General features: G+C 32.9%; 1 protein-coding gene across 1 annotated transcript; it reads right to left on the bottom strand.

Moving 5' to 3' along the window:
- Positions 1 to 137: 137 nt before the first annotated feature.
- LOC130821167 (pentatricopeptide repeat-containing protein At4g35850, mitochondrial) lies at positions 138 to 9,407 on the bottom strand. The gene is made up of 13 exons (XM_057686836.1): positions 9,077 to 9,407; positions 8,853 to 8,988; positions 8,428 to 8,590; positions 6,642 to 6,707; positions 5,703 to 5,800; positions 5,370 to 5,487; positions 5,033 to 5,239; positions 4,105 to 4,181; positions 3,257 to 3,350; positions 2,773 to 2,838; positions 2,606 to 2,683; positions 2,397 to 2,498; positions 138 to 680 (listed from the first exon to the last, which is right to left on the bottom strand). The coding sequence occupies exons 1-13, from the start codon at positions 9,099 to 9,101 to the stop codon at positions 591 to 593; spliced, it is 1,320 nt and encodes a 439-aa protein (XP_057542819.1). The 5' UTR covers positions 9,102 to 9,407; the 3' UTR covers positions 138 to 590.
- Positions 9,408 to 10,609: the final 1,202 nt, after the last annotated feature.

Raw genomic sequence — 10,609 nt, 5'->3', positions numbered from 1 at the left:
GTTTGAGATAATGCATGAATCACATGGTCATAGCATCAAATCAAGATTAATGAAAAGACGAAGAAAATGGAATTTGTTAACTAATATAAGAATTATCATTTCATTTTATTAATTCTATTTCATAAAATGTGGTGGAATCACAATGTGAATAACTAAAGCAAAGCTACATTCACTAAAATTCAAAACTTGTTATAAATTACATAGAGATAGTTACTGGCTTAGTACACCGTTAGACGCACAAGTAACAAGAAAATGATAAGGATCACAAAATTGATGTGAAAGTAAATTTAAAAAGTGATAAGAACGCTACCCAAAATAGAAATGCTGCAAAGTTTAAAATACGGTGGGAGTAGCTAGCTCTCAGCTGAACAAATTTCACGCACTGCTGCAAGCTCGACAAAGTAAGAGAAGGCATCGCCACCAAAAACTTTATCCCGAACTTACAAAATTCGATAAGAAACAACAATCGAATTTATTGGAAAGCAATTATAGCTAGAGTAAAGACCAACACCTATAGCTAAAGAGTAAACCTCCTCCACTCCAAGAGCAACAGTGTGATTGCCTGAAAGATGAATCTACTATTGCAGTCTCTAAGGCCGCCGGTTGAATCTTGGTTGAAATTTTCTCATTACCTCAGTGACTTTAAGCAGGCGCGGATCATCTGAAGGTATCTCACGTTCCTGTTGAGGTGTACGTATTAATATATAAATGTCAAGAAATTGTAGTAAAATAGGCATTGTGTTTTCTTATTCTTTACTTCCATTTTCTAAAAAATGCAGAGGAATAAGAATTTAAATAAATCAACTAAACTCGTTCCATTTTTCTCTTAAATGATGCAAAATGAGTGGGACAGAAGAGTAATAGCTAGATTAGTGCATGTGGAAGCCACGTGACTTTTAATAAGTTTGATAGGAAATTGTTACAAGCTGTAACAACCTTGTTTTGGCAGGAAGGTTTATTACTATAAACTTACTTTCGAGCTAAGTTTAAATAGCTCTCTTCTATACATTTGAGATCCATTCAAGAAACAAAACAAGTTTCCCTTCATTATCTTTCTCTCTTTTTTATCTGGTTCTGGAGAAATCCTCTTCTCTTCTTCTATTCTTTCTCTTCTTCTCTTCTTCTCAAATTGTTCACAAAACAGCTCGGCTGTTGCATACACACATTATCCTTCTATTTTCAAAGATTTTCTGGTATGTTTAAAGAAGTTCATTGAATCAGAAAAATGACCTGATATCAATGTGTTTGTATTTTGTTTCTATGCTATTCTATGTTCCATAATAGCAACAGCAACAGCATCAAACTGCTGCCGTTGGTCAAAGAGCTCAAAATGCACAAAGCTGTTCACCCTACTCCAAAAAGACTATTAAATCAGAATTTTTATAGATTTGTTGATTCAAAAAGAAAAAGAATCTTTAAGATGTGTTCGGATAGCAATGGAGAAAGGAAAGCAAGGGGAGGATATAGAGGGAAGGAGAGATGAAACTGTAACACCCCGGCCCCTCGGACCGCTGGTGACTACTCATGGAGACCATAGACTGGCCCCACAATCCAACACAAGTCTTTCCAACGCACTTTGGCCTCACTCGTGCGCACCCGGGAACACTTCCCAGGAGATCACCCATCCTAAGATTGCTCCCCACCAAGCACGCTTAACTGTGGAGTTCTTAGCAAATGGGCTCCCTAGAAAAGAAGATGCACCTTGTTGATATGAGTAGTCTATCAATCCTTTTTCAAGCTAAATCTGGGGTATTACAGAAACACAATTGAAGTTACAGACTGTTGAAAGAGAGGAAGATAATTCAAGCTTTTCTTAACATCTCGACAGCATGAAGAGTTGGATAGTTGCATTATTTCCATGTATATAATTGAAAAAAAAAATTAAACGCATCGCTCATTTACTCTATATTCTTCATTTCTCTTCAAATGGTATTTATCCAAACAAGCTGCTTAACGATTCGGAACACCTTATTGAAAATACAAAGACTAAATAAGCAGGGTGTTTCATAGAGGCTAATAGAACACATTTCTGAAACAACAAAATTATTTTTTCTAAGGAAGCGTTGTAAAGGTTGAGTAATCAAATGGATAATGAACAAACAACAAAAAAATAAACGCATCGCTCATTTACTCTCTCACTAGACCAGAACACGTAATTGCGAAAAAGTGGACTGAAAAAGAGAAAAGCCTACGTTCCCCAAATTTAAAAGCACTTGGAAATTGGAACCAGATGTGTCTACGGAAATCAGGTCAGAATATCAATATAGAAGGGAAATGGCAATAACACAGGGAACATGCAAGCACAAGTGTATATAAGATATTCTCAGCATTTCTCAAAATGATTATGCTTGTGCAAGTGTTTAACTTAATAAAATACCAAAGAGAAATGGACTAACTTTCAAACCAGCATAATAAGCTTCCACAGCTGGCCGAGTAGGAATAATATTCCGAGCTTGCATCAGATCCCACAGATAGTTCGCAGTGGTATATCCGCCAGTCTGAACAGTTTGGTAGCAGATTTTTGAGCATACAGAAGCAATGACACAGAAGGATCCCGTAAAAGATAACAAAGGCAAACGGAAAATGCAAGTACATAGAAATCTACCTTTTCACCAGCTGCAATGAAGAGGAGATCACTTCCCATTTTTGGGCTCAAAAAAATGTTTTTAGAGGTCATACTTACCTGCAGTAAAAAACAATGTAATAGAACTATATAAAACAAATAAGAAAGGAAGACGAACAAATAGCAAAGGAAGTACAAAACAAACATACCAGGGCATCCTGAGCAATTTGCATGCCCTTGGGAGTATGACCCAACATGGCTCCCTCTATAAGAGTCTGTAGCCAAAACAAAAGAATCAATAGTTGCAATACAGAAAGAAATCAAACTCAATTCCTAGTTCCTACACCAAGATCACAATCAAATTTCCCTTCAAAAAGTAAAAAAAAAAAAAAAAAAAAGCACATCAATACACATGCAAAAGTACAATCCTGTCCTAATTTCACATATGATGTACTCAATTATAATCAATTCGTACATTGAAAATAACCATCTCAATCATAGAAATCAAAACTTCATCTGAATATTTTTAACATCAATATAATTTTAGGAGCCAATACAAGTGGCCTAAACCTGACCACAAATTCTATTGTCAATAAGGAAACTCTGCCTTTTTAAACGAGAAAAAAAAGTTGGCCAATCTATCATGAGCAATAAATAAACAAAACCACCAGATAGTCATGTTGGAATACCTACCACATACAATTCAGCATATGGTGCCCTCCCAGAATTCACGAAATCCTCAAATTTTTTAAGCCCACTATCAAAATCACCTGAACGCATGTAGCACCTGCTCAAATGGTAAACAAACAAAAAAATATACATAATCACCCTTTATATGTTGTACAGTTCCAAACGGAATATTCAAAATCTAAGGCAACAAAGAAAGAGGGAAGACCCGTAAAAGCATCCGAAAGAAGAGGACAACAAGTAGTCAAGAACACATAAGTCAACATATGGATTTAAAAAGTTCAACAAATTGTTACAAAGCAATCTAGAATGAGAAGCAAGTAATCAACAAATTAACAGTCTAACTCAGTATTGCCTTTTTCACCGTTCGCCAGGAAAATTTGAACCGAAAAAGAGAGAAATAGGCAATTTCGGACAAACTGTAAATTCATACATAAAAACTCAGAGGGAATAAAAAGAAGACATTGGTTTTTCCAAATTGGTAACCATATTACCAAAATCTTCTAAGTATCCTTATTCTGACTTCCCTAAAATCAATCTATATATGCAAAAGATTTGAAAAGCATAAAACATGTCACGGAAGAGAAAACCCTTTTTGACCATTAGGATCAAAAATTATCATCATTTTTTCGCTATTTTAAATATAATATTTAGTTAAATAAAGTTCAATTAGAAGTAGGCTATTGGATGGTGAAAACATAGACGCATAAAAATGAGTTTAAAGAGAACTCCTTTTGGGAATAGTTACATACAACAAAAGAAAATAAAAGTAAGGGTAAGCTAGATTTCATGTTTGGAGATCATCTAAAGAGCAATTATGATGTAGAAACCATTGCATACAAGCACTCAGTTACCTTATAACCTCCATAATTATAAATGTATCGGGCTGACTGTTATCTTGCTCGAGCATCTTCAATAGAGATTCCACTGCCTGCCGCAACCACGAAAAATATGTCATTAAAAAATTAGTAGCCTATATTTCTTTTCCAAACAATGGGAAGTAGCTTCTCTTTATGTAAAATGTCTTCATACACCTAATTGTTAAGTCGATGACAAAACCATCTTTGATATCACATTCATTATGACATTGAAATATTTGTTTTGTTAATCTCTGTTGTTTTGTAAAAGAAATAAATAATAAAATAAACTTGAACCCATCTACTTTCCTTTAACCAATCCCTTCCCCTATACAATTTTCTGATTTTATTATAAAAAAAATTCCACTCTATCTAATATCTCACACCTTCATCATCTATTAAGAACCTTTGTCAAGAACATGAAACTGGAGACATTTCGATAACCACTTCCATTAAAAGAAGAGACAATGAACTGATGAACTCCCTCTCATCCAGCATGTTTAACGAATTGTTATCTATACCAAGTTTCTATCTTCTTCTCCTCTTCTTTTTCTGTTCTTGGTCTTCAATTTGTTCTACAAGTTGGTGACACCTTTTCACTTTCTCTTTTCTATCTTTGATATTTGCCTTCTACTTAGAGATGAGTGATTTCACTGATTCAATTGTGAATTAGGGCAATTTGACTTGCAAATGAACCGCCATTGGGGACGATCAAACCCAAGAGTTTGGTTGGAAGTGAGCGAATTGTGAAAAACTAAGTGCCACATGACCACTATACAATCTTTCTCTCTTTAAAGCTTAATCATATGTGAGATTTTGTCCAAAATTAATCTTGGTTTGCATACCTACAGTGTAAGTCTCAACTAAGGAAAGGAAGAGGTCAAGCAATAGAGAAACTATGAAGCAAGAGAGAAGCTATGCTGACCTTTACATCACGAAGATCTGCAAGAGCATGAAATGCTGCATGATAAACCGTTAACCTCCTATCTATGAATCCACGCCAATGGAGATATTCTGCAGTGGGGGTGTTGAACAACTCTTCTTGCAAAACACCCAGCATAGCATTTTCAGATGTACCACCCCGATCTGATGCTGAGGCCCATCCTTTGGACTGCTCAACCAGCTCAATAACCTTGCAAACAAAATAAATGATGTCAACACCTTAATCCCAACATATAGAGAAAGCAAACAAATGGAAAATAGCAATCACGGCCAACATTTTTAATCAACTAGTCATAGCATGTAGGGTTATTGAAAAGTACTCTTGCGGCTGTATCCTCAGCTACAGGTTTCTTGTTCGTATGCGCAGCAATAAGACCAGCATAACAGAACTTGTTCAAGCCAAGACCAGCTGCAGTCATATCACGAACAATAGCATACCTATATAAAAAATACACTTGGCAACTTAAGGATGATAACATCTAGTAAAGAAATAGCAAGGCATTCAAGAAAGCAGACAAATTATGACAAAATAACACCTTCAACTACCATTTACAAACACTTCACAAGGCTAGTGATTAGGAAAAAAGTTTACTTTTAAACAATAAAAAAAAAAGAAAAAGGAAACAATTATATGCATCAAGAAAAACACGTACACTTGATCAAGTCTGCCTGTGGCGGCACATGCGTTTAGTAGACAGATGTACGTTTGACCAGTTGGTTTCACTTCATTTTTCTTCATTTCCTCCAAAATCTTCAATCACATCAAACATGTCACAAAGACAAGAGACATGAAATAAATTACAAATTTAAAGGGACGACCAGTTCACCGATGTCAAATACAACGCATGGGATTTAAAATGATTATAATTCCTACTTAATGTACAATTAAGAAGTTTAAACTCGTACCTCATGCCCATAAATGCTAAAAATGTACATAAAGTGGTCATTTTTTAATAGGAGAGCTTTATTTTAATACCTCAAAAACGTATGGTTTAGAAACTCAAGAGAAAGGTGAATTAGCTCATATTAATGCATCAAATATTTAAAAAATTGAAGAAATGAAAAACAAAGAGAACTTTTGAAGAGTTCTTTGGTGCAAGAACCAAAATATGTCAAATCCTTTTTTTCAAGTAGTTTTATCGATTTTTAAGCTTCTTTGATTTTGAGAATCATTGTTGCAAATAAAATTTGCTTTTTACGGACTCTTTTAGCATTGTATGCCTTAACTTTCTTTTGTCGACCATAATGATAATGCGGTGTGAGCTACTTCTAATTATGAATGTCAAATTTTGAGTGTTCATTATATTTAGTTGGTGGAACTTTGAAATTGTTGCGGAATTCAAATGTAGCAACTCAAAAAATTACTAAAATATTACAACTGGGCAGGAAGATATATGAGGGCGAAATTTTTGATATGGTTTCTAACTTTCTATGTTCATTCTTAAATTGGACCAAACATGTGGTAGCCCATAACACCCTTAGTTTATTTCTGATTTTAAACCATACCTATTTCTGAACTAAATGCCCCCTAATTGATCTTCAAGAACTATCTATAAGAGTATTACTTTACATCAAAGAACCAGATAACATACTTGAATAGCAAGTTCAGAGATTTTGCATTTTGCACACACAGCAATCAATAAATTGTAGATAGTCACCTACAAAAAAGATGTAAAGCATCAGAGATCATTACATTTAAGAAAAAGGTGTAGTCAATAGAGGTTAAAACAAAAGAACTATAAATACAAATAATCAATAACGGGAAGAGGAAACATTAGACTAACAACAAAATATTTACATAATCAAATCACAAATTGAAAACCTAAACAAGATTATAATTTGTTTGCTACTTCTTAAGTCTGTGATCTCAAGCTCATTTGTGACTTGTGGGCTGACACCATATGATTTTATCCTCGAGTTCAACATTGTGTCCATTAATAATAATTTTTAGTGCACCATTTCAGTTTCACACTCTCTATTGCCCAACTTATCCATTAATCAATTTACCCAATAACAACTACAACATATTTGACTTTCACATTTACCAAATCACAACATTAACTATTAATCTTTAGTTATCCATATTAGTAATTATAGTAAGTTGATAATTTGAAAACATATGTTTGAACAAATCCAAAAAAATGTTGCAAACAAACATACCACTCGCTTCATCCATAATTATACTTACCCACATATATAGGCTCATAGTTATAGGAAATTATTATTAGTATAAGAATACTGCAAAAGTCAAAATGGTACAATTGTTGTCCATTGAACATAGGGGAAAATATTTTTGATTGTAAATTATATTATTGTTACTAAAAATTATTTTAAATATTAAATATAGAGATTCAATATTGAGGCATATCCAACAATACAAAGTATCTTCTTTTCACATATTAATAAGAGAATAATGGAAAATGTAAAAAAAAAATTGTGAAAATGATGCATACAATAAAGCAAACCTTGGGAAATAAGAGTTAAAAAATTTGAGTGGATATGGAAACTTGAAGGGGAGTAATGAGTTGGGCTTATGGATTCATGAGTGTTTATCAAGTAAGGTTATTTGTTAAGAGAAGTAACTTACAGCAATGTAAGGGTAGAATTTTACCCTATAAAACGGAGTCAAAATGACACAAACAATGAAAAATACCTCAAGAAAAAGAGTGAGTATATTAACAACTAACAAAATCAAAAAAGACTTATCAAAAGAAGAGGAAGTGAAAAACGAAGAGTTTGTAGTCTTGGTTGCTAAGTGCACCTTCTGATGTGAAAAAAGAAGGAAAAAAATCTGATCCTTCTTAATGATTATAAAACTTAATTTTTGATAGAAATAAATATGTATTCAATTTCAAGTTCATAACTTTAATTTGTCTGTTGACTTTAGGCACAAAACCCTCGCATTTTCACCTTTTTGCTTGAGCATTTCAAACTGTTAAATCTCCAACTTCTGGAATTGAACGAGTTTGGAGGTTTCATTACTTTAGGTGATGGAAGGCAAAACCTTTTCCTATTAAAGTTCCCTCAGTCATTTGAGAAAACAAGTATAGTGTAGAGGTAACAAGTGAAGATGCTTCAAAGCTTCATCACAACAAGATCAAAATACTGCAAATGCCACCTATAATGTGGTCCTAATATTCAAACATCAGTCGAGCAAACAACCATTCCTTTATCAATTCAAGGTCTATAACTCTACATGTTCAAAAAGTAGCTTTCCAAAAAGAACCATCAGAGAAAACTTAAACAGACCAACATGGTGTACAACAAATCAAGATTCAGCACAAAATATTAAGAACAACACAGAAGAAGGATAAACCAAGAAACCCAAAGATGAAAAGTGGGACTTAAAAAAGGCACAAGGAAGAGTGCAATACTTACATCAGGAAATAAACCCTTGGATTTCATTTCATCTCTAAAGAAGAAAGAATCTTGCAAACGAGCACCTTTCATGGTTCCAGATATAAGAGAATAAAAAATATCTCTAGTAGGTTGAATCCCATCAAGCATCATATCGTCATAAACATCTCTCAATAAATAAGGCCTATAACATAAACAACCCATCATTTCAATCACTTCAAAAAACCATATACAACAACATTCAATCAACCAATGACATTCAGTATTCAAATATTTTCAATTGACCATTGTACCAAACATCAGCTTCAATTATTACGCTTGAAAAAGAAAATCAGACCGGACCACTTCCTCCTCAAGCCCTCCCCTTCCCTCAGCCTACATTATACTTCAACAAACTTAAATAATACTATTTGAAAAAAAAAATTAAAAATCAATTAAAAATGCACCTGCGTCGAGCATTGAGAGAGTCCAGAACACTGTTATACTCGGAGACATTGTTAGCGTAATTTCTCTTCATATAGTCCTCAGATTGAGCTGCTGAATGACAACGCCTTGATAACCGAAGAATATTTCTTCCATGGCCTCAACAAAAACAAAATAAAAAAAACAAAAAATTAACAGATTTTAACGAGTATTCGGGTTGAGTTGGTGTTGAATTTGAAAAAACTACCAGTGATTGATTGTAGCAGCTTCATGGTTTTCCGATTCAACAACACCGGGTTAATATCGATCGCAGTCTTAAACCCTTGTTTTCCAAGTCCAAGGTGCAACTACTGCTAAACCCTTGTGTTTTATTTTTGGGTTTTTCTCATTTATATCCACGTATGTGTCATGTGTCATGTACAACTAAAAGGGTACTTATCCTGTTCACTTGTGTTTTATTTTTGGGTTTTTCTCACTTATATCCACGTATTTTTAAAAATTCTCAGCTGTATCCAATAAATTTACCAATTCTCAATTGTACCTAATAATTAGTAGGATTTTTCTCACTTATACCCACGTACTTTTAAAAATTCTCAGTTGTACCCAATAAAATTACCAATTTTCAATTGTACCCAATAATTAATAGGGTTTTTCTCACTTATACCCACGTACTCATGTTGGTAGCTAAAGCTGTTCAAACTTTAATCTTGGCTGACTTTTGTTATTATTACATCAAAAGGTAATTAAGCTTATTTTTTGAAGTAATAACTTTTACGTTTCGTTTAATTATTGGTATTAGAACGTGTAAATGATAATGAAAATTTAAGCTAAATTTGCAAGAAAAAAACACGTGAAGGCTATTGATCATACTTGTCTTACTCTGGTAATCGTTTTTTATATGTGGATAAAACTTACATCGCCATGAAAATAACATATTACGAAAATTTACTCAAAAAGTCATTTTATTACCGTTGTTTAGTATTTACCATCAAATGGACCGTTAAAGTCGCTACAACTTATTGAGATTGCTAATCCTTTAGATTTTGATAATATTTTTTAGGGTTTTTCTCACTTATACCCACGTACTTTTAAAAATTCAACTGAGAATTGGTTAAGTTGTCATTAAAAAATGGCTATTGTTGCTAAATTAATACTAATTATTGGGTACAATTGAGAATTGATAAATTTATTGGGTACAGCTGAGAATTTTTAAAAGTACGTGGGTATAAGTGAGAAAAACCCTACTAATTATTGGGTACAATTGAGAATTGGTAAATTTATTGGGTACAGTTGAGAATTTTTAAAAGTACGTGGGTATAAGTGAGAAAAACCCTTTATTTTTTTATTAAATTAAGTCATCATAAATGTCTTATTTTTATTTTGAGTATGTTAAGTTTACCAAATTATCCTTAATAACCCTAATTTTTTCACATTTTTACCACTCGCAAACTCTACTTTACCCATATCAAAATTTAAAAACGCAAATATTTCTTTTTCACATATACTTCTATTTGACCACTTAAATTGAAAATAAATTGAAAATTAATTAAAATTAGAGAAAAATTTAAAAAATTTACACAAAAAATTCTAAATGATAAAAAAAATATAAATTTTTTTGAATATTTTTTGAATATTTTTTTCGACATTTTAGTTTAATTTATCTTTTTTTAAAAATAAAACTTGTTATAGCAAGTCATCCGGTCATCGAGTTTACTCTAGACAAATACCCCTTGAAGTAGGAATTTTTCATGGTTAATCTATAGGTGGAATTATTGTTGGA

This window comes from Amaranthus tricolor, chromosome 8 (genome assembly GCF_026212465.1).
Source record: "Amaranthus tricolor cultivar Red isolate AtriRed21 chromosome 8, ASM2621246v1, whole genome shotgun sequence".
In the NCBI taxonomy this organism is placed as follows: Eukaryota; Viridiplantae; Streptophyta; class Magnoliopsida; order Caryophyllales; family Amaranthaceae; genus Amaranthus; species Amaranthus tricolor.
This window is presented reverse-complemented; position numbering and strand designations above follow the sequence as displayed.

Coding starts and splice junctions, on each gene's coding strand:
- LOC130821167 (XM_057686836.1), bottom strand. CDS start 9,101: ATGAAGCTGCTACAATCAATCACTG. Junction 5,240..5,369: donor CTGAGGATACAGCCGCAAGA/GTACTTTTCAAT, acceptor TTTGTTTGCAAG/GTTATTGAGCTGGTTGAGCA. Junction 2,499..2,605: donor TCATTGCAGCTGGTGAAAAG/GTAGATTTCTAT, acceptor CAAACTGTTCAG/ACTGGCGGATATACCACTGC.